At 38.6% G+C, this 25284-nt stretch overlaps 1 protein-coding gene across 5 annotated transcripts in view; it reads left to right on the top strand.

Moving 5' to 3' along the window:
• Window positions 1-25284, top strand: part of Dlg2 (discs large MAGUK scaffold protein 2) — a 2003181-nt gene that overhangs the window by 18857 nt on the left and 1959040 nt on the right. For all 5 annotated transcript variants that reach the window (XM_085841534.1, XM_029479404.2, XM_085841522.1 and 2 more), the window contains exon 2: window positions 9710-9841. In XM_085841534.1, coding sequence (XP_085697660.1) covers window positions 9710-9841 — 132 coding nt within the window. The remainder of the gene's footprint in view (window positions 1-9709; window positions 9842-25284) is intronic.

Here is a 25284-nt window from a genome sequence, read left to right as displayed (position 1 = left end):
TGGAAAAGAGGAGATGGAAAGATTATAAGAGCCAGAGATGATGGGTGACTCCAAGGAAACAGTGTCTTCTGTTCACTATAGGACTGATGTACCTATGAGCTCACAAGAGACTGTGGTAGCACACATAAGACCTGGAGTCCAGGACTGAGAGGGACAAGTAGACAAGAATCCCATCCCTAATCATGAAGCTATTTGCAGCTGATAACCTTCTGGCAAAGCAAGGCTAGGAGGGTCAATGGGTTTATCAGCCATCCTCTAGGCAGACTTCATGCCCAGGAGTAGCTGGTCAACACAAAAACAAACTCCATGGGTTTTTTTTGGGGAGGGGAGCTTTTGTTTTAGCATTTTTTTCTTCTTGCTTTATTGGTTTTTGGAGATTTTTTTCAGAGAGAGAGAGAGAGAGAGAGAGAGAGAGAGAGAGAGAGAGAGAGAGAAAAGTTAGGTGGGTAGGGAGGTGGGAAGGATATGAAAACCAATCAGCTTGTAGACTTTCCACCTCATACACAAAGAAGTAAGAACCTAGTTTCCTTCTTCATGTGAATACCTGATTTCTTCACCATTTATTGAAAAGACTGCTTTTACATTGGTGTGTATGCTTAGCAGCAACTTTTTCTCAAACCACTTGGCTGTAGATTCATGAGTTTTCTTTCTTTCCTTTTTTATTCCTTCCTTCCTCTCTTTCTCTTCCTTCCTTCCTTCCTTCCTTCCTTCCTTCCTTTCTTTCTTTCTTTCTTTCTTTCTTTCTTTCTTTCTTTCTTTCTTTCTTTCTTTCTTTCTTTCTTTCTTCCTTCCTTCCTCCCTCCCTCCCTCCCTCCCTCCCTCCCTCCCTCCCTCCCTCCCTCCCTCCCTCCCTCTCTCTCTCTCTCTCTCTCTCTTCTTTCTTTCTTTCTTTCTTTCTTTCTTTCTTTCTTTCTTTCTTTCAGATAGGGTTTCCTGTATAGCCCAGCTGTCCCAGAACTCAATCTGTAGACTTGGTTGGACTCAAACTCAGAGATTCTTCTACCTCTGTCTCCTAGGTGCTGGGATTAAAGATATGTACCACTATGCCTGGTTTCCATAATTTCAGAATTACCTTTCTATTCTATACTTGATCTTAGCCAAAAGGCCGAGAAGCGATCCCTTTCTATTCTATAATATTAGTCTATGTGACTGTGTTTATGATAACATGCCATTTTTGATTAATACAGCAAGGCAGTATGTTTTGAAGCCAGGAAATATAATATGTCCTGCTTCTTCACCCCTTGGCTCCTTTTTTAAATTTTGTGATTTTTGTATAATTTGAGAATTGTATTTTTAGCTATATGAAAAATATCACCAGCTTTTTTGATAAAGATTATATTGAATCTGTACATCCCAATGAATTATAGGGACAATTGTATAATGTTGATTGCTCCAATTCATGTGCATTGGATATCTTTTCTATTTTTTATATTCTTTTTCCATACTTTTATCAATGTTTTTAAATTTACATTGTGAAAATATTTCATATCTTTGTGTAATGGTTAATTTCGGTTGTAAACTTGGCACAGTCAGGCAGAAGGAATTTCAAAGGAAGATTTACCTCTATCAGTGGCCATGTCTGTGGGAGCAGTTTCTTGAATGCTAATTGAAGTAAGAGGACCCAGCCCACTGTGGGTGGTGCCATTCCTAGGCTGGTAGGCCTTGGCTGTATAAGAAAGGTAGCTTACCTAAGAGCATGCCAGTGTGTAGTATTCCATTCTTTTTTTTTTCTTTAAATTTTTACTATTTTATTTATTTACAGTTCTGTCATTGAGTTCCTCTCAATCCTCCCTCCCACAGTTCCTCATTCCATTTCTCCTCCTTGCCTCTAAGAGGGTACTACCACTCCTCATCACCTCTCCTACTCAGGTCCCTCCCTCCCTCTGCCTCTTGTGAATATTTTCTTTCCCCTCCTAAGTGGAATCAAAATATCCTCACTTGGGTCTTTCTACTTGTTATACTTCTTATCATCTTGTGGATTATGTCCCAAGTATTCTCTACTTCTTGGCTAATACCCACTAATCAGTGAGTACATTCCATGTATGTCCTTTTGAATCTGAGTTACCTCACTCAGATATTTTCTAGTTTCATCCATTAACCTGCCAAATTCATGATATCCTCATTTTTAATAGCTGAATAGTATTACATTGTGTAAATGAACCACATTTTCTGTATCCATTCTTGAGTTGAGAGCCATCTGGATTGTTTCCAGCTTCTGACTCTTACAAATAAGACTGCTATGAACATGGTAGAGCATGTGTCCTTGTGGTACGGTGGAACATCTTTTGGGTATATGCCCAAGAATGATATAGCTGGGTTTTCGGTAGAACTATTTTCAATTTTCTAAAGAACTGCCAGATTGATTTCCAGAGTGGTTGTACAAGCTTGCAATCCCACCAGCAATAGAGGAGTGTTTCTTTCTCCACATCCTTGCCAACATGTGCTGTCACTTGAGTTTTTAATCTTAGCCATTCAGTGTGAGGTGGAATCTCAGGTCATTTTGATTTACATTTCAGGATGACTAAGGACTTTGAATGTTTCTTTTAGTGCTTCTCTGCCATTTGAGACTCTTCTGTTGTGAATTCTATGTTTAGCTCTGTACCTTTTTTTTTTTTTAAATTAGGTTATTTGTTTTTTATTGGAGATAAATTTCTTGAGTTCTTTATATAGTTTGGATATTATCCCTCTGTCAGATGTAGGGTTAGTGAAGATTTTTTTCCCCAATACATAAGTTGCCGATTTGTCCTATTGATGGTATCTTTTGCCTTACAGAAGGTTTTCAGCTTCATCAGTCCCATTTATCGATTGTTGATCTTAAAGCCAGAGCCATTGGTATTCTGTTCAGGACCCCCGCCCCCCCCCCGCCCCCCCCCCCCCGTGCCTGTGAGTTCGAGGCTCTTTCACACTTTCTCTGCTATTAGATTCAGTATATCTGGTTTTAAGTTGAGATCCTTGATCCACTTGGATTTGAGTTTTGTGCATGGTGATAAATAAGGATCTATTTTCATTCTCCTACATACAGACTACCAGTTGGACCAGCACCATTTATTGAAAATGTTTTCTTTTTTCCACTGTATGCTTTTGGCTTCTTTGTCAAAGATCAAGTGTCCAAAGGTGTGTGGATTTGCTTCTGGGTCTTCAATTCTATTCCATTGATTGACCTGTTTCTGTACCAATACCATGCAGTTTTTGTTTGTTTTATCATTATTGCTTTTTAGTATAGCTTGAGGCCAGGGCTGGTGATTCTCCTGGAAGTTCATTTATTATTGAGAATTGTTTTGGCTATACTGGGTGTACTGGCTAGTTTTGTGTCAACTTGACATAGCTGGAGTTATCACAGAGAAAGGAGCTTCAGTTGAGGAAATGCCTCCATGAGATCCAACTGTAAGGCATTTTCTCAATTAGTGATCAAGGGGGAAAGGCCCCTTGTGGGTGGGAGCAACTCTGGGATGGTGGTCTTGGTTCTATAAGAGAGCAGGCTGAGCAAGCCAGGGGAAGCAAGCCAGTAAAGAACATCCCTCCATGGCTTCTGCATCAGCTCCTGCTTCCTGACCTGCTTGAGTTCCAGTCCTGACTTCCTTGGTAATGAACAGCAGTATGGAAGTGTAAGCCAAATAAACCCTTTCCTCCCCAATTTGCTTCTTGGTCATGATGTTTGTACAGGAATAGAAACTCTGACTAAGACACTGGGTTTTTTGTTTTTCCATATGAAGTTGAGAATTGCTCTTTCCATGTCTCTGAAGAATTCTGTTGGAATTTTGATGGGGATTGCATTGAATCTGTAGAGTGCTTTTGGTAAGATGGCCATTTTCACTATGTTAATCCTACCAATCCATGAGTATCGGAGATCTTTCCATCTTCTGAGGTCCTTTTCAATTTCTTTTTTTGGGGGATTTACAGTTTGTGTCATACAGATCTTTCACTTGCTTGGTAAGAGTTACACCAAGATATTTGATACTATTTGTGAAGGGTGTTGTTTCTGTAATTTCTTTCTCTACCTGTTTATCATCTGTGTAAAGGAAGGCTTCTGATTTGAGTTAATTTTATATCCTGCCACTTTGCTGAAGTTGTTTATCAGCTGTAGTAGTTCTCTGGTGGAATTTTGGGGGTCACTCATGTATACTATCATATCATCTGCAAATAGTGATACTTTGACTTTTTCCTTTCCATTTTTTTTTTTAATCCCATTGATCTCGTTTTGTTGTCTAATTGCTCTGGTTAGGACTTCGAGTACTATATTGAATCAGTAGGGAGAAAGTGGGCCTTGTCTAGTCCCTGATTTTAGTGGGATTGATTCAAGTATCTCTCCATTTAATTTGATATTGACTGTTGGTTTGCTGTATATTGCTTTTATTTTCCATGGTATTTTCTGTGCCTGTGATTTTCTCTTCTATCTCTTCCATTCTGTTGGTGATACTTGCATCTGTAGCTCCCGATCTCTTTCCTAAGTTGTCCATCTCCCTTTGTGTTTTCTTTATTGTTTCTATTTCCATTTTTAGATCCTGGATGCTTTTGTTTGATTTCTTTACTAGTTTGTTTGTTTCCATGTATTTCTTTAAGGGATTTATTTGTTTCCTCTTTTTTGTTTCCTTTTTGTATTTGTATGTTCTAATGCTGGGTAAACATAAAATATTTTGAACTATCTTTTCCTGTTGAATCTTTGTAGGCCTGGGTGGCTTGAAAATTGCTGTGTAGACTAGTTTGGTCTTAAACTCACAGGATTTTACCTGCCTCTGTTTCCAGTGATGGGATTTAGGGGGTATTCCACCACTCCTGGCCTGACTTTTGGCTTTTTAAATTTTGCACATTTGTATCCTTTGAGAAGTTTTCTGTAATTGTTTCTTTGAATACTTGGTCTAACCCCTTGAAATTCTCAAGTCCTTCTTGAGCCCCAATTACCTGAATATTTTCACTTTCTGCCTTTGTCTTACATTTCCTTAGGCTCTTTCCATTCTTCAATCCATTTTTACCCTCTGTGTGCATTTTCAAATTGTCTTCAAATTCTCTGCTTTTTAAAATTTAAAACATCTCCCCTCCTTCCCTTTTTCCTTCTCCCCTCCCCCTTTCTCCATCTCTCCTTTCCTCCATTTATTCCTCACACATTTGCTTCTCCCTCCCCTCCCCTCCCCTCCCCTCCCCTCCCCTCCCCTCCCCTCCCCTCCCCTCCCCTCCCCTCCCCTCCCCTCCCCTCCCCTCCCCTCCCCTCCCCCCTCCCCTCCCCTCCCCTCCCCTCCCCTCCCCTCCCCTCCCCTCCCCTCCCCTCCCTTCCCCTCCCCTCCCCTCCCCTCTTTTTTCTTTGAGACAAGGTTTCTCTGTATAATCCTGGCACTGTCACCATTTCAGTCTAGAGGGCAGTCAACCTCAAGTGTGTCGCTAAGACACCATCGTCATATTCTTATTGTTTACATTGCTAGGGAGACTCAAGCCTTGAGCTTCACACCTGCTAGGCACGTATTCTGCTATGGAGTTATATTCCCAATCCTTGGGTTTTTGAGGCAGTATCATGCTGTGCAGTACAGGTTAGCTGATATTTTCCATCCTCAGGCCTCCTCTCTCCATCTCTTCAGTGTTGAGATTGTAGAGGTATGTCACTACACCAGCTAGTGTATTATTTAAAAACATCAGGAAATCCCCCTTAAAAGAATACTCTGTCCTCACAAGCCTCCCTCCAGAGCCAGGGCAGGGCCAAATATCTCATTTGTAGTTAGCATCCTGCAGCTTTACACTGCTAATGCTATCTGGCTTTAGGCAGAGTCACCATAGATGGATCAGTCTTTCGGGTCTATGCCACATCTGTAGCCACCACTGTCATTTAGCTATATATCCCTAGCCCACAGCCCTCCAAGTCTAAAAGTCTAAGGTTCACATTATTATCAGCTTTCCTTGGTAGTCTAGTGACCCAAAGAATCAGAGGTGATGGTAACTGAAATAGATGTTCAGTAGACTTTATTTTTTCTTTTCTCTTTATTAGATATTTTCTTTATTTACATTTCAAATGCTATCCTGAAAGTTCCCTATACCGTCCCCCTGCCCTGCTCCCCTACCCACTCATTCCCACTTCTTGGCCCTGGAGTTCCTCTGTACTGGGGCATATAAAATTTGCAATACCAAGGGACCTCTCTTTCCATTGATGGCAGACTAGGCCTTCTTTTGATACATATGCAGCTAGAGATGAGAGCTCCGGAGTACTGGTTAGTTCACATTGTTGTTCCACCTATAGGGTTGCAGACCCCTTCAGCTCCTTGGGTGCTTTAAGTAGATTTATTTCAGAGATTCTGTTCATTAGCATGTCTCAAGATGAGGGCTCTTAGAATCTGCCCAGTGTTAGATTTCACCAACCCATTGAGTTCCAAGGCAACTCTTTATGCTTACTACTCCATTCTATCATTTGGTAGCTGATGCTCATTAAATACTTAGGCTGCAAAGACTCACTGTAGCACAGGCTGGGCTCGAGCTTACTGTGTAGCTAAAGATTACATTAAACTTTTTGATCTTTCTTGCTTATATCTCCTGACTGTTGGAATTGTGGGCATGTGCCACCATGACTGTTTGAAATATGTTTTATTCATTCTTTGAGAGTTGCATACATGGTTTTACTATATTGTGATCATTTTCTGCCCCACTTTCTCCTTTAAATCCTCCCAGATCTACCAACTAAGAAATGTTTTAAAAACTGTTCAAAATGTTTATCCATCAAAGAAATTTCAATTAAAATCATGCCTAGTTTTATGTGGTTCTGAGCATCAAACCCAGAACTTTTTTCATGCTAGACAAATGCTTTGCTAAGTGCCCTACATGTCTCCAGGCTCAGATTCTTAATTTTTTTTTAAAAGGAAGCAATCTTGAAATTCCTCTCTCTGCTAAAGTGATAGATGAGCAGAGTGAAGACGGAAGCAGAGGACTAAGCTCTGGCTGTCTGAAAGAAGAGTGTATTAGTCAGAACAGCAAGTCCTTGTTCTTGGTGCATTTGAAAAAGAATGAAAACCACTGTGGTTGGAGTAGGGCTTAGCAAGAGTGGAGGTGTAGGAGTCAGGGTGGGCATGGTGGGTCATACATTTTATCATGTATGATGGCTGGAGGGTCATGGGTTCCAGACTTGGGTTATATAGTGAGCTTGAGGCCAGCTTGGCCACACAGGAATTTCAGGCTGGCTTGGCTTACATAGTGAGTGGATGTGACCAAAAAACGCTATAAGAAGAAAACAGAAGATAATACTGCTCTAGAAGCTATAATGAGTTGGATTTAGCACATGTCAGCTTGTAAGAGCTGATGGATAATGGGCCTGTGCTATGTAGTGAATCACATGGCATAGAAGGTCTGTTTACCTCATGGCTGCTGGATAGTGAAGGACAGAGAGAATAGAAGTGGCTGATGTCCCAGTGTCTTACCAATGGCATGGCCCCATGATGTAGTTTATTCCAACAAAGTCCTACCCTCTAAGTTTCCATCACAACACAGTAGTGCCATGGGCAGATGACCAAGACTTTAACACAGGGTTGTTAGGCAGCATTTCTGAATAAAACTATAGGGCCCATATTAGTACTATGACTACTCATTCATTAATTCCAACTCCTAGTTGGCTATAATTATAAAAATTTCACAAAATTATAATTAAAAAAATTGAGAGTCAACAAAAATTTATAATAAAATGTCTTATGCTTACATTAGTAAAATGTATAATTAACTCACCTAAGTGTCTTCAGTAGCACAGCAGCATGGAAGGCTGCCATTGGATTAAATGAGATGACTTAGAACTGACCATTGGCTGTTAGTAAGGATGGGAGAGGTGACAATGACATGAACTGGACAGTGAAATTACCACCTGATTAAAGTAGTAAACACAGCACTAACGAGGAGAAAGACGGTCAATATATTGGGCGGGGTTGTTATAAAGTGGAATAGGGAAATGGACAGTGTGGTTAGCTGGAGAGAACTGAGGAGTCAATATAGTTTAAAGTTTCTGACTTGGACTAGATAGATGGTGCAGTGGTTAAGAGCACTTACTGCTTTTCCAGAGGATCCCAGATCTTGTCTCAGCACCCACATCAGGTGGCTCACAGCTCTCTGTATCTCCAGTTTCAGGAAACCTAATGCTTGTGGCCTTCATGGGCACCTGCAGTCAGGTACAGATACCACATGGAGACACATACCTATACATAACTTAAAGTGATAAAATAAATATTTAAAAAAGGTGACTGGCATTTCAGGTTATTTATGTGCTGATGGGAATGATTGAAATTATAAGAAATAATGATGATGGACCAGTACTCTGGAGGAGGTAAGGGACCCATCTATAGCAGAGGGTCTTATAGAGGCATACGTATTTCATCCAGAGTACCACACGATTAAAATATAGAACACTAAATCAGTATATGTTAAGAGTTTGTAGAAGGTGTTCTGACTTACAATGTACTAGGATGTACTATCAGTTGAGAATGGCTGTGGAGAAGAACTGAAGAGTTCAGAGGAGAGGAGAAATAAAGTATTCAGAAGATGTTAATTGTTGTAATTACATTTCAAGTGTATTTCTTGGGATGGAAGATTAGAAGGAAACCAGTTTTGAAACTCAAGGACAGCTTTCACCTATACGCAAATTGTCCCCTCTGGGGACTTCTAATGATTTGTTTTTGTGAGAGGTGAAGATACTAATTATGATGTTTTACGATATATTACCTGCTCTGTGCTCAGAATGGATACAGGATTTGTATGTACAAACTAGCTTTGAAAAAGGGAAGATACTGTTTAATTGTAACCATCAGAGATGGCTCTACAGGAGAGAGAGACACAGAGACATACAAAGGGACACACAGAGAGACACACAGAGAGACAGGCAGACAGGGAGACAGAACATTTGAATGAAGTCTAAATCAAAGGAAGATAGTTTTTCAATTGGCTTTCTGTGTAATAGATATGGAGCCTAGAACTTTATTACTAATACCTGTGAGAAAACAGAAGTTCAGAGAGGTTATGTAACATGCTGTAGGTTACACACAGTACCTCAATGGGTTTTATATCCAGATCTAGTTGTCAATGAACCCTTTCAATAAAACACTGATTCTGGAGTGAGATAGTGGTAGTGGGTGGAATATCTTAGTACAGGGAATAGTGAGATGAAAGATGAGCACAGAGGGGGAGGAAAAAAGGAGGAGTGTGTGTGTGCACGTATGTGTGTCTTTTTGCATGCATATATGTGTGTCTCGCCCCCACCCCTGTGGTGTGGTCTGTAAGTGTGTGTGTGTGTGTGTGTGTAGAGGGAAGCAAGAATATGATTTGTATTAGAGATTCATGATACACATATTGGAAAATAAGGCAGAAAAATTGGGTTTTAATTATCCATGGGGAAGAGGCCTTAAAAGTCATATGGGATGCTTGACAGTATTTTTAAGCAGTCATCAATTTAATATGGTTCTTTTTCTTTTGACAAATGGAATCATATTTACTATGTAAAGATCTGGCCAGCAGTGCATTTTGATTTTGTGTTGTTTCACAGTTGCAGATTCATTTGGAAGACAAGACTATAAGGATACCAAAGTAGACTTTGAAATTAGCATTGGATATAATGATCAATTTCTTTTGGCCGTTCATGGAGTAGATGATCACTTTACTGAATTATTTGTGTTGTGAAATTAAGAACACATCCATAGATTAGACGAGTTAATCAATGCTTTTTCTGGGACCCCATGGTATATTTTAAACTTTTATTTTTCAGATACTGACCGAGCTTTGTTATTACTGGAGGAATACTGCAAAAAATTAAGAAAGCCCGAGGAGCAGCTGTTGAAAAATGCTGTGAAAAAGGTGATGAGTATTTTCAAGAGCAGCTTATTTCAAGCCTTACTGGGTATGTATTGCAAAAATTACTTATAGTCTTAAAGGCCAGAATCAGGCTAAACAGTTTGAATAATGTCATAGATAACAGTCTCTCTCTCTCTCTCTCTCTCTCTCTCTCTCTCTCTCTCACTCACACACACACACACACACACACACACCTATGATAGTTTTTCTTTTTATTCAAGGGAAGGATTCCCCCACTCTTATTCTTACTTAAAAACAATTGCTAGAGAATAGAAATGAGGAATAGATTACTGAAAAAATACCAACCTTGAAAAGATATTTTGTGTGGGAAGATGGGAAGACCAATGTGCCCAGATGAGAACTCTGAGTCTGCTGCAGTTAGGGACGGGCATCATACAGAAAGAAAGGGAGTGACCTGTGGAATATAAACTCCCTAGAGTTCTGCTCACACCAATGTCCTCTGTCCTCAGAACAAAGTTAAAGTGAAACCCTTTGTCTCTTGTGCTTCTTTTAGGAAGGTTTAGATTCAGAATTGAATGGTTTATTCATGAAAATTCAATGTGTATCAATGTGTAATGAAAGTGCTATGATAATCTTAGCCTTCTCTTTAAAGATATGAAAAAAATCAAGGCTGTGGTTTATTGATAGATGGCTTTATATATCTATCTTTTATACTTATATCTTTATATGTAAATAAGTATAAAAGATAGATTATAAATTGATCTCTTCAAGATGTCTTAAGAGGAAAAGCAATAAGGAAAATCAGTTATTTAACCAATCATCAATCAATATTTCCTTCAATAAAAACAACAAATGGAATATCAAGAAATTCCATTTGACACAGGATACTTTTTATTTTTCTGTTTATTTAGTTTTGTGTCAGGAACTGAGGTCAGTACTTTGTATGTGCTAAGCAACAACACACACAAAAAAATACATTTGAAAAGGAGTCAGTGAGTCTATTAGACATTATAATCGCATTTAATGCTAGCATGTATTGATAGTAAAAACAGTAATCTATGAAGCTTAGTGTTAAAATAATTTCTTTTTTATTTATTAACATGTTACTTATGTTCAACTACACATATACCAACTGACAAAACCCTTAAGATTATAGTTTCAGTATAATTTTAAAGATTATCTAGTTTTAAAGACTTGAAAATCAATTTATTGAATGTAAATAGAAGTTGAAAAGCTTTACAAAATTATTTTACCTGTGGGAAAAATAATTCCTTTCATCTATTGTGTCTGGCAAGAATTAATGACACACGCAAATATAATCATCTCAGCTGGTATTAAATAGAAGCGACTCTAAATGGAGTCTTACAGAATTTAAATAAGCATGGTCATTAGAGAATAGTATTTTACAGAGCATTTTGAACCACAGATTTATGAATTAAGTATTAATAGTGTCATTTAGTTGATGATTCATAAAGGCCATTAACTAAATGGAAGTGCATCTAAATTGATTCACATGATGTGTTTAGTTAAGACTGGCTGTCTTTGGGAGCTTGAGCTTTTGAGAACTGGTTTAGGAAGAATATTATCAGATGATTTTAGATAAATATACATGTTTAGAAATATAATCATTTGATAACACTATTACCTAGAGGACAAGAAGGCAGATGAGAGACTATCAACTACATTTTGCCATTATTTTAACTGAGCGATAAATATCTTGGCAGAGAGCCTATAGTGTGGCTGGATTTTCTCTAATAAATTTGGAAAAGGCTGTTATGTAATAATCTGCATAGCATGTTGTTCTGGCTGGCCCTTTAAAGTCAGTTGGTCACATAGACAGCAGAGGAATGCTAGATCTGACTCAGTCAGAGAGGATGCACCTAACCCTCAAGAGGCTAGAGGTCCCAGGGAGTGGGGAGGTCTGGTGGGGTGGGAGTCGGGGGTAGGGACATCCTTGTGGAGACTGAGGGAGGAGGTATGGGACGTGAAACAGTCAGAGGGTGGACCTAGAGGGGGATAAAGTCTAAATTGTAATATATGTATGTTATATATGTTATATATGTAATATATGTATATGTATTAATTTGAAAAAGTCAGTTATACAAAAAAGCAAGTACAAAGAACGGAGCATCATACAGCAAAACACAATTTTCTGTTGAACTCTATGTGGGAAGCAAAGTATTGACCATTAAGTTATTATTATGGACCACTTCACCGTATATTTTTCTTAAGGTCTCCACATGTGTCCTGAGGGAGATTCTCATCTTTCTAAAAGCTTAGACGGACAGCCATTGATAAATAAGATATTTTTATTGTCTATAACTTGATTTCTCCTCCCTCCCTGTACCTCTCTTTGTTACAAATAATGAAAGGTTGTGGCTTTACCCATTGGCCTAATATTCATATAGCCAAGACATTGAAATAATACCATGAATACCTAGCTAACTTCATAAACAAGATTCATAATGCCAAAAGCCAACAAAAATGGATGATGGAGTGAAATGTTATTCTGAAGTCTTTGCCGCAATATTTCCACGTCACCAGGAAACCAAGCCCTTCATAAACAATGAGGAACATCACTTTAGATATAAGTATTTTTTGGTAGTCTTTAATCATTTGCTTAAAATGTTCTCCCTGAGACAACAGTAATGCTTTAAAAAACTTTAAACTGTAACTTTATCAGTTTATAAGGGTAATATACATTTTAGAATATTTTTTAAGTAAAGAAAGTAAAGGAATATAAAAACGCAATGGTAAGATAGTTTAGCTTGTGGTAAACAGCAGGGCAAGCCTGGAGCATGGTGAACTGCCTGGTGGCCTTTCTTCCTTGCCTCTCCAGTTCCTTTGTGATTTGCTTTGATTCCTCATTCACCAGAAGCTCACACCGGAATAAAGTCCTTTGAAAGCTAACAATATTTTTTTCCCCAAACACATAAAGAACATGACTTATTTACGTATGACATATGTAAATATACCCATTTTGCATTTATATAGATAATTCTCTATTTTCTTAAAAATTTGAGAGAAAAATGAGTAGCAAAAGATAAACAACTTCATCCAAGACAGTATGTTTTATTTTTCTTGTCTACGTATTTATTTGCTATGCTGAGCAGAAGCACAGTAGCCTGTACTGCCCATTCACAAGCACAGTGCAGTTGCAAAGATATGTTCTTTGTTTGAGTATGCTGGTGACTATTGTTAAAATATCTACAAAGGGAAATTAATAAAACAATCTTGAGAATACATTCATTATGTTTAAAGAATAGACTAACTAATGAACCCTCCAGTGTTATGGCTTCAGTATAATAAAAAACATGTTAAGTTTTGAAAAATTGAAAATCAGTTTACTTTCAACATGCTAGAAGCTACATTTCTAGATGTTATGGTGACATCTTGTGGTCTGCTCAGAAAAAAAAAATATCCAATGGATAATCACAGTTTATAGTTGTTACACTGTCGGCACTTTCCAGAGTGTGAATACAATTCATAGTGTTAATCTTTAATATTATTAATAAGTGTTTAATAACTTTCATTCATAATAGTAAACAATCATTTAAAAATATTTGTTATGAACTAGAAAGTTTTTCTAGGCAAAAAAAAGTACTGAACTGTATGAGACAGTGTTTCCTTTTATGAGCAAATGAAGATGAAGTAGGAAACAGAGAAGTTATATAGTTGCTTAATTAATAATTTATTATGGTATTATGGCTAGAAATAAAAATGTATGAGAGTTTTTACCATGAGTTTGTTTGAATTTAGAAATCTGTATAATCACATTATATCAATCTGTGTGTGTGTATGTGTGTGTGTGTGTGTGGTGTGGTGTGTATACATGTGTGTGCACATGGAGAAGCCAGAGGAAGATATTGGATGTTCTGATGTATAATTCTGCTTATTTTTTTGAGGTGGGGTCTCTCACTGAACTTGGGACTATGTTGCCAGGTGGCAAACCCAGAAACCCTATCTCTACCCTTTGGGGTTGCATACCCTCATAGCCATGCAGGAATTTTATGTGGGTTCTTGGGATTTGAATTCTTGTAGCCTGTGCTGCTATCTTCTGAGCACTGCATTATACTAGATCTTATGTAATATTATTTCAAAGTAAGACCTACTTAAACATATTATGACTGTAACTATAATTATGTGTATTTTTGTCATCTAACCATCAAGAAATCAAGACATTTTATAAGATTACAGTGAATGGTACAAGTGTTGTACAGTTATACGACTTTAGATTAGCTTCACTCTAATCTTTCAAAGCACGTCCTCACACTGTGGCTTTGGTGTCAGCAGCACCAATCACACATCAATGGGTGTAGCTTTGTGTCTCACCTCAAAAACTACTAAATCACAGACTCGGAATTAGGGCTCAGCAAATAGTGTCTTAATAATGCTTTTGGATGATTGTGAGGCATGCCAAAAGTGTGATCTACATGCTTAGAAGTATGGCCTTTCAGAGAAAATAACATGGTGTTTGAATGTTACCCATGAACTTGGAAGAGAATGGTATTTCTTTTTTCTTGTATATTGTAAACATTTGGTTTAGTTCTTTAACAAGATGAGTGAACTTTTAACATTCTTTCTTTAAAAATATTTTTTATTAGGTATTTTCCTCATTTACATTTCCAATGCTATTCCAAAAGTCTCCCATACCCTCCCCCCAACTCCCCTACCCACCCACTCCCACTTTTTGGCCCTGGCGTTCCCCTGTACTGGAGCATATAAAGTTTGCGTGTCCAATGGGCCTCTCTTTCAAGTGATGGCTGACTAGGCCATCTTTTGATACATATGAAGCTAGAGTCAAGAGCTCCGGGATACTGGTTAGTTCATAATGTTGTTCCACCTATAGGGTTGCAGATCCCTTTAGCTCCTTGGGTATTTTCTCTAGCTCCTCCATTGGGGGCCCTGTGATCCATCCAATAGCTGACTGTGAGCATCCATTTCTGTGTTTGCTAGGCCCCGGCATAGTCTCACAAGAGACAGCTATATTTGGGTCCTTTCAGCAAAATCTTGCTAGTGTATGCAATGGTGTCAAGCATTTGGAAGCTGATTATGGGATAGAACACTGGATATGGCAATCTGTAGATGGTCCATCCTTTCGTCTCAGCTCCAAATTTTTTTCTGTAACTCCTTCCATGGGTGTTTTATTCCCAATTCTAAGAAGGGGCACAGTGTCCACACTTTGGTTTTCGTTCTTCGTGAGTTTCATGCGTTTAGCAAATTGTATCTTATATCTTGGGTATCCTAAGTTTCTGGGCTAATATCCACTTATCAGTGAGTACATGTTGTGTGAGTTCCTTTGTGATTGGGTTACCTCACTCAGGATGATGCCTTCCAGGTCCAGCCATTTGCCTAGAAATTTCATAAATTCATTGTTTTTAATAGCTGAGTAGTACTCCATTGTGTAAATGTACCACATTTTCTGTATCCATTCCTCTGTTGAGGGGCATCTGGGTTCTTTCCAGCTTCTGGCTATTATAAATAAGGCTGCTATGAACATAGTGGAGCATGTGTCCTTCTTACCGGTTGGGACATCTTCTGGATATATGCCCAGGAGAGGTATTGCTGGATCCTCTGGTAGTACTATGTCCAATTTTCTGAGGAACTGCCAGACTGATTTCCAGAGTGGTTGTACAAGCTTGCAATCCCACTAACAATGGAGGAGTGTTCCTTTTTCTCCACATCCTTGCCAGCATCTGCTGTCACCTGAGTTTTTGACCTTAGCCATTCTGACTGGTGTGAGGTGGAATCTCAGGGTTGTTTTGATTTGCATTTCCCTGATGATTAAGGATGTTGAACATTTTTTCAGGTGCTTCTCTGCCATTCGGTATTCCTCAGGTGAAAATTCTTTGTTCAGTTCTGAGCCCCATTTTTTCATGGGGTTATTTGATTTTCTGGAGTCCACCTTCTTGAGTTCTTTATATATATTGGATATTAGTTCCCTATCTGATTTAGGATAGGTAAAGATCCTTTCCCAATCTGTTAGTGGCCTTTTTGTCCTATTGATGGTGTCTTTTGCTTTGCAGAAGCTTTGCAGTTTCATGAGGTCCCACTTGTCAATTCTAGATCTTACAGCACAAGCCATTGCTGTTCTATTCAGGAATTTTTCCCCTGTACCCATATCTTCGAGGCTTTCCCCTACTTTCTCCTCTATAAGTTTCAGTGTCTCTGGTTTTATGTGGAGTTCCTTAATCCACTTAGATTTGACCTTAGTACAAGGAGATAGGAATGGATCAATTTGCATTCTTCTACATGATAACCGCCAGTTGTGCCAGCACCATTTGTTGAAAATGCTATCTTTTTTCCACTGGATGGTTTTAGCTCCCTTGTCAAAGATCAAGTGACCATAGGTGTGTGGGTTCATCTCAGTGTCTTCAATTCTGTTCCATTGGTCTACTTGTCTGCCGCTATACCAGTACCATGCAGTTTTTTTTTTTTTTTTATCACAATTGCTCTGTAGTACAGCTTTAGGTCAGGCATGGTGAGTCCACCAGAGGTTCTTTTATCCTTGAGAAGAGTTTTTGCTATCCTAGGTTTTTTGTTATTCCAGATGAATTTGCAGACTGCCCTTTCTAATTCGTTGAAGAATTGAGTTGGAATTTTGATGGGGATTGCATTGAATCTGTAGATTGCTTTTGGCAAGATAGCCGTTTTTACTATATTGTTCCTGCCAATCCAAACTTTTAACATTCTTAAGTCTATTGAGAATCCATAAATTTACAGATATTATGGAATCAAGTTTCTCTTTATAATAAATAGCATTCTGAAATATTTACATGATCCCGCCTTTGGGTATTAAGTGATGGTTTCTACCTGTGTTGCTGTGAATAGAGAAAACCAAAGTTACCTGGAGATTCTTCTGTTAGGTCATATGCAAAAGGTGCACTCACTGGGCAATGCTTGCCTATGCTCCAGTGGAACACACCTGCATAGTATGGGTTTTCAAATAAGTCTTAAAGTTTTCATTATACTTATTTGTGTGTGTGCATGTATGTGTATGTGCATGTGTGCATATTCACTGGCACATGTGCCATAGCAAGTACGTGGAGGTCAGAGAATAAATGTGAGAACTGGCTCTCTCTTTCTGCCTTGCAGATCCTTGGATTCAAACTCAGGTTGTGAGGCTCCATGGCGAGTGCTAAGTCACCTCTCTTGCCTCTCGATTAAGTATGTATTGGTTAACACAGGGAATGCTATATTCTCGGATACTAAAGCCTATGGTGGCTCTTTGCTTTTTGTTACTCATTTAAATAAATCAATTAGGGATATTTCAGTTATAACAATCTGAGTAATAATAGTTCACAATGTATTTATGAAGTTTCACTTAGTTACATAGACATGCACGAAGTCCAAATCGAGGCCCTTAGGGGAAAACTGGCCCCTAAAGTCAAAGTAGTATTAATACATATGTACAAATGTCGTCAGTACGTAATTGATAATTAGACTCTAGGGGTTGAAACAAAATGTTGCAGGAGTTCAGAGAAGCCTGAGTGACTCTAGAGTGATGCTGGAAAGGGATGCTTTGTTAAACCCAGATCTTGTCTCTGATAGGACTAGCTCTAGAGGAGAGGCCAGAGAAGGGGATTTTTCTCATCCATTCAATAATCCATTTATAAGATATTATTGGACCACGGTGCAAGCTTCTCTTACACATGCTTTAGAGACTAGAATTAAATGAAATTTTTATAAACAATTTATATTTATAGTTCCTGGAAGTGATACACAAGAAGAATGGAGCCTTTGATGGGTGAAAAAGAGGCTTAACTTTAAATGCGCAAATTTCCTTAGGAAGTGGCCCTCGAAATGCTGAAAATTATAGAAATTCTATGACAATTAATGGCACTTTAGAAAGTGGATGTGACTGAAGATGGATTTTGATATTTACACCTTTAAAAATGTCCTTTGTATGCTGGGTAGGGAGTCTCACTGGATCCAGATCTTTACAGTAGAGAATAGAGTGTGAAGCATCAAACATGGCTCAGACAATTGTTTTAATCACCTTTGTTAAATAACTACCATCTGGGTGAGAGTCATTGAGTGTCTCATGCCTGGAAAGATAGAACATCTCCTGTTTGATGCTTTGGATCAAATACTATCAATAGGTTTCAATGCCATTCTTGGTTCAGGACTTTTGTGTATTACTGCAAGATTTATGTCACCAGATGGCACCATTTAACTGAAGTTATGTGCTTGGGCTGCTCATAAAGTGGTTCCTGCTTGGATTTGTTCTATAGCTGAAACAGGGAAAAAAAAGTACTCTGATAGTATATGAGACTTATCTTAAAGAGAGTCTAACCCAGTGTTTTTTGGAAGCATGACAGAATCTGGTGGTTTCCTTTTGGTATGTAGTGGAAGAAAATTTGAAGCTGGTCTCCACTGTCAGTATGTGGCAGTTGGCAGAAAGAGTACTATAAGTTTTTTCCTATTTGGGTTTCCTATAGATAGTATATTCATTTTATTAATATTATACCCATGAATCATTTGGCTGCTGAAATATTTTCAGGGAGTGTGTATATATACATCCATATGTACATATACATATATGTATACTAAACAGACAATCTTTTTTTATTATTATCTTTAATCATTTTTTACAGTCTAGTTATTATCCTCTTCCCATTCCACCCTCTGACAGTTCCCCATCCCTTTCCTCCTCTCTCTTCTCCAAGAGGATGTCTCCACATCTCCACATTCCCACACTCTCTCACACCCTGCCAGGCATCCAAATTCCCTGGGACCTCAAGTGTCTCAAGGGTAAGGTACATCTTCACTCATTGAGGCCAGACCAGGCAGTCCTCTGCTGTATACGTGTTGCGGGCCTCATATCAGCTGGTTGGTGACTTGAGACTGCTGGTCTCCCTATGGGACCGCCCTCCTCCTTAGGTTCTTCCAGACTTTCCCTAATTCAACCATAGGGGTCACTGACTTCAGTCCATTGGTTGGGTGTAAGTATCTGCATCTGTCTCAGTCAGCTGCTTATTGGGCCTCTTGGAGGACAGTCATGCTATGCTCCTGTCTGTAAGCATCAGTAATAGTGTCAGGCCTTGGAAACTTCCCTTGAGATGGGTCCCAATTTGGGCCTGTCACTGGACCTCCTTTCCTTTAGTCTCTTCTCCACTTTTGTTCTTGCAGTTCTTTCAGACAGGAACAATTCTGGGTCAAAGTTTTTGACTATGGGGTGGCAACCCCATCCCTCCACTTGATTCTCCGTCTTTCTACTGCAGGTTGGTTCTATAAATTCCCTCTCCTCATTGTTGGGCATTTTATCTTTGAGTCTTGGGAATCTCTCACTTCCTAGGTCTCTGCTATATTCTAGAGGGTTGCACCACCTTCCACCTCCCAAGGTTGTATATTTCCACTAATTCTGCTGGCCCTTGGGGCTTCACTCCTGGTCCCCCAATATCTTATCATGTTCCCCCTTTCTTCTGCCCTTCCCGCTCCCCTCTCCCACCCAGTTCCCTCCCTCCCTTTGCTCTCTGCTTTCTTCTCCCTCCGAAGTGGTATTGAAGCATCCTCACTTGGGCCCTTTGACTTGTTAACCTCCTTGAGTTCTGTGGATTGTATCCTGGTATTCTGCACTTTTGTGACTAATGTCCACGTATCAGTGAGAACACACCATGCACGTCCTTTTGGGTTTGAGCTACCTCCCTCAGGTTAATATTTTGTAGTTCCCTCCATTTGCCTGCAAAACTCATGATGTCCTTGTTCTTAATAGCTGAATAATATATCCCATTGTGTAAACGAACCGCATTTTCTGTATCTATTCTTCTGTTGAGGGACATCTGGGCTGTTTCCAGCTTCTGACTACCTCGAAACTCTTAGCACATTCTGCTATGAACATAATGGAGCATGTGCCCCTGTATGGCATATTTTAAGTATATGCCCAGGAGTGGTATAGCTGGGTCTTGAAGTAGATCTATTTCCAAGCAGAAAAACAATCTTTAACGATTATTTTTAGAAACAAATCCTTTAAGATGATCTAAATAAGCATAGCAACAATAGATAAAGGCCGTCAACAGAGTATACATTCTATTCAGTTATATAAAAAATAAGTGTAATATAGATAATATCTTAGTATAGACAGTTATTGTAAGGAAGGGAGCACTTGTCACTTGGTTCCTGTCCTCTTAAGCACAGTCACTTTTACCTCTCGTTCCTGTAGAATGTGCTAAGAGTTTTGGGGTATCACATACTATGAATTATTATTATTCACTGACGTGTGTTCTCTCTTAGGAATCTATGAGCTTCTTGGAGGTAGGGGCTCAGCTGGCTCTAATGAAGCTGATGGAAAAAGCACATTAAACTTCTTTTATTTGAACAAATATGTTTCAACTTCTGTTTCCTAAGAGATACTATGTCAGGCTCTAGGAACGTGTTAGCAAGGCTATGACACCTGTTTTCGTGGTGTTCATGGTCTGTTAAATGGGATATGCTTTGAAGCTATGAGTATTCAGATGAGAACCCATTGGAGGAAACACATAAAACCATGAGGAGTTTCTTCAACTGATCAAGATTGTATTATTCTGTAGTCAGAAACATTTGAAAAGAGGGCTGGTGGGATGTTCAACATATTACCTGTTCCTCCAGAGGACTTGAGTTTCATCCTCAGAACCCACATCATATGGTTCACAACTGCCTATAACTGTTTTTTTAAAAACATTTTTGGTTGTTTAATAATTTTGAACAGGTTGATTTTTTTTCCTTTTTTAGAATTTAATTTAATTGTTTTTACTTATTCACTTTACTTCCTGCTCATGCCCCCCCCCCCCCAAGTCACCTCCTCTCACAATCCTTCCTTCATCCTTTCTCTCCTCCTCTGAGTGTGTGTGGACCCATGGATATCTCCCCCTCCACTTCCCCCCCCCAGCACCTCATGTCTCTGTGAGGCTAGATGCTTCCTCTCCCACTGAGGACAGACAAGGCAGCCCAGCTAGTAGAACATATCCCCATGTACAGGCAACAGCTTTTGGGGTCGCCCCTGCTCCAGTTGTTTGGGACCAACATGAAGGCCAAGCTGCACATCTGCTATATATGTGCAGGGAAGTCTAGGTCCAGCATGTGGATGTTCTTTGGTTGGTGGCTCAGAATCTGAGAGCCCCAAGGGTCCAGTTTAGTTGACTCTGTTGGTCTTCCTGTGGAGCTCCTATTCCATTTGGGGCCCACAATTCTTCCTCTTATTCTTCTTTAAGAGTTCCCAAGCCCCATCCAGTTTGGCTGTGGGTGTCTGTATCTATCTGAGTCAGCTGCTGGGTGGAGCCTCTCAGAGGACACTATTCCTGTCTGCAAGCATTGCCCATGGGATGGGTCTCTATTTGAGCTGGTTATTGGTTGGCTATTTCCTCAGTCTCTGCTCCCTCCCCTATGCCTACATTTCTTGTAGACTGGATAAATTTTGGGTTTAAAGTTTTATGGGTGGGTTGGTGTCTCCAATGCTCAACTGGAGTTCCTGTCTGGATACAGAAGGTAGCCTCTTCAAGTTCCATACCCCCAGTGTAATGAGTCACAGCTAAGGTCACCTCAATTAATTCTTGGGCTCCTCTCTTATCCCAGGTCTCTGTCTTGTCCTGGAGATGCCACCCTTCTCCTTAACCCTGTCAATTGCAGATTTCCATATGTTTTCAAGACTATCTAGCCATCTCTCAGGCTCTTCCCCACACCTGAACTTGAATTCCCCATTCCCTGAAATACCCCTTCCCTTCCAGTTCACTCCCTCCATCTGCCTCTTATGACTATTTTATTACCCCTTCTAAGTGAGATTCAAGCTTCCTTTCTTGGGCCCTCCTTCTTGTTTAACTTCTTTGGATCTGTGGAGTGTAGCATGGTACCTGTATTTTATGATTAATATCCACTTATAAGTGATTACATACCATGCATGCCCTTTTCAGAATGGGTTACTTTACTCAGGATGATATTCTCAAGTTCCAGCCATTTGCCTGCAAAATTCATGATGATTTGTTTTGTAATAGCTAAATAGTATTCGATTGTGTAGATGTACCACATTTTCTTTCTTTCTTTCTTTCTTTCTTCCTTTCTTTCTTTCTTTCTTTCTTTCTTTCTTTCTTTCTTTCTTTCTTTCTTTCTTTCTTTCTTTCTTTCTTTCTTCTTCCTTCCTTCCTTCCTTCCTTCCTTCCTTCCTTCCTTCCTTCCTTCCTTCCTTCCTTCTTTCTTTCCTTCCTTCCTTCCTTCCTTCCTTCCTTCCTTTTTTTTTTTTTTTTTTTTTTTTTTTGAGACAGGGTTTCTCTGTGTATCCCTGACTATCCTGGAACTCACTCTGTAGACCAGGCTGGCCTTGAACTCAGAAAGCCACCTGCCTCTGCCTCCTGAGTGCTGGGATTAAAGGCGTGTGCCACCAACACCCGGCTGTACCACATTTTCTTTATCCATCCTTGAGGATATCAAAAGATGGAAAGATCTCCCATGCTCATGGATAGGTAGGATTAAAATGGTGAAAAAGCTTATAACTGTTAACTTCAGGGGAATCTAATGCCTCCAGTTTTTCTTTGTTCAAGTACACATATTCTCCCCCATACATATGATTAAAGATAGATAATAGGAATAGATCTTTAAAAAATGTTTGGAGTCAGAAGCTTAAGTAATAGATTTTCATTTTTATTACATAAGAAATCACAGCTGCAAGTATGTTCTAGTCAATGTTTCTGCAATTATTCTACTCTCTCTCTCTTTTTCTCTCTCGCTCTGCATGTGTGTGTTTAAACATGGCTTTTTTTTTTGCCATTTTAGACCCCACATTTGAGACAAGAAGGGAATAAGGAGAAAAGAACATTCATAATTATTGTTCTTTCCTTTTTTAAAAACAATACTACCTATATCATGTCACTTTGTTACCACAATTTTAAAAATGATTCACCAAAACTGGGTCTCCTGGTTACCTATCAGGGGATTCTAAAAGATGTAGGAGAATATTGTCTTACATAAGTTGTGTATTTTAGATGGGAAGAATTAATTAATTTATTTGATAAATTTATACTTTGAATTAACAGTTACTCTTTCAATCAAAAACTGTTGAAGACTTGTGAAGTGTGTGGCTGAGCCAGAGGCACAATAAAAGCTGTAATTTTATTGCCCCATGTGTAATATAAGTTGCATTTGTGACACCAATCAGGACAGCATGAAGATCACACTACTGGTTCCCATTTCTTTATACTGTTTTTACTCTTTGTACTGAGTGTTGAAAAGAATTAACTATAAGAAGGAACAATAGAAAAAGAAGTATCCCACAAGTATCTCCTACAAAAGGTTTCCATTCATCATGTTAGCTCTGGTTTCCAGCAAAAGCTAAAGAGATGGAGAATTAATGTTGTTCTGTGTTTGTTTGTTAACATGAGTTGAGTTTGAGAGTTACCCAAGGAAACATCCCTCCTCTGCAGTTCTCAAGTCAGAAGCTACAAAATGTCTCAGATATGATAGGAATTCTACACATTGCAATGACTTAGAGATTATGATTATTAACTCATATAAAATATTTCCTCAATTCCTCCATGTTCTAGCATAGATACACATTCTTGTTTACTGTTAAAACAAGAAACCTTTGCAAAATGGTAAGACTAGATTACCTTTGCAGACTGTATTTTCAAATCAAGCCATCAATGTGGCTAGAACTGCCAAATACCAAAGATGCTTTGTGTTCCATCAATGGATAAAATATTCTAGTTGTTACAAACTACCCCAATCATGAGTCCCTAGAAACTTAGTGAACTTCTAATCTTACGGAGATGTAGTATAACTAAGCTCCTGTAGACATATCGCACTCAAGACTTTTCTGGAAGTTTTCAGAAACCTTCAGTTTCTGAAAGTAAGTTTATTTAAAAGAAAATCATTTTTAAATGAGGTTTTTTTTTTTCCCCCAGAAATAAGCCTTCTGCTTCAGAAATACTTGTTACACAAAATTTTAAAAGAGTATTTATAGAGTTCTCCAATTGGCCAAAGCCAGATGATAATTATAAATCTAAAGGTGAGCTTTAGATTTCTTTTATTGATATAATATCAATAAAATCTGTTTATTTTAGGTGCAGAGCTCTAGTTATCTATCTATCTATCTATCTATCTATCTATCTATCTATCTATCTATCATGTTTCCTTTCTTCACATCCATTTTCTTGTACAAACCTAAATTTTAAAATAATATAGCCTTTTCTAGATGTATGGATATTTGGAGAAAATGTATCTTATCTGTAATTAAAAACTTGTTGCAGGAGACTTCCATTGTCTCAGTTTGAGTATTTCTGTTTATAACATGAAAGAGGACAAACATATTATATTTTGGAATACATACATTAGACATACTTCCATGCCATAACATCTAGTAAAAAAGAGGAGCTATGAATTTGAAGGATAGTGGAAAGGGGTAGATGGGAGACTTTGGAAGACAGAAAGGGGAGGGAGAAGTGCTTATATATTTCTTCTATGTAAACATGAATGATTTTGCAGAGGAGCAGTGAGTATGTCTAATGAAGGTCATAAGAATGTGGATGCTAGTATTCAACATCATAATGTTGTGCATTTGAGTTTGATGATTGCCATTATTTTGACTTTGTTCCTTGGATCAGTTCTGTGATGTTCTTTCCAGCAATAATTTCTCCATTGCCTCTCAGTCATTGGATTTTTATGTTCCATTTTGTATTTATTATGTAACTACTTTCTAAAACATCAGTTTTAAACACCTCATCCTTTTGGTCAATTTTCCTCACCTCTTGTTTTCCCAGTTCATTTCTATAAACCCCAGATTAATCTTTTTTTTTTTTTTTGAATTTGTGGAATGCATTGACTCTGGACATTTTTATAATCTATTGATCCCATCAGTTTTCAGGTTCCTCCCGCCTAAGCTAATGATTCATCACTGCATTTATTCATTTTCACCTTCAAATTCACTATTTTTTTTTAAATTGGCCAGCAAAACAACTATTGCATAAGCTTATGTTTGTTCTTTCCCTGTACACAGGTCGGTAAAGCTATCAGGAGAAATATATACAATATTTTACTGGCTTCACTGTAAGTTTATGACAAAAGAATTATTTCGTTTCCTTGGAGAGTTTACTTTTATTCTTAGAATATTTTCATACCTCCTTTCTCCTCAAAGAACATACCTTGCCTTTTTAAACTTTAGCTGATAACTTTTCTATTTTATCTTTTACTATTTATTCTACTCTCCTATGCTTATATGCATTTACAATTACCTCAGAGAGGGGCTGATAGGCATGCCTGTGGATAATTATCTTGATTAGGTAAACTCTGGGTACCACTGTGGGTGGTACCATTCCCTAGGCTCTGATCCTCCTGTAAATAAAAGGGAGGAAATGAGCACACGGGTTCACTGCTGTCTTAGTCACTGCAGATTCAGTTGACCTTGACTTGTCCATTATGGATACAGCTGCCTTGACTTCTCCACCATTCAGAATGTGCTCAAGAACTGTGAGCCAAAATACTTTTCTCCTTCAAGTTGCTTTTGTCAGGGTAATTTATTGCAGCAACATGAAAATTCACTAAGTCAGGCTATGGCACCATATGAAC

Source organism: Mus caroli, unplaced genomic scaffold (genome assembly GCF_978045245.1).
Source record: "Mus caroli unplaced genomic scaffold, Mus_caroli_1 scaffold_8, whole genome shotgun sequence".
In the NCBI taxonomy this organism is placed as follows: domain Eukaryota; kingdom Metazoa; phylum Chordata; class Mammalia; order Rodentia; family Muridae; genus Mus; species Mus caroli.
Note: the sequence above shows the minus strand (reverse complement) of the source record. Positions and strands in the feature narration are given on the sequence as shown.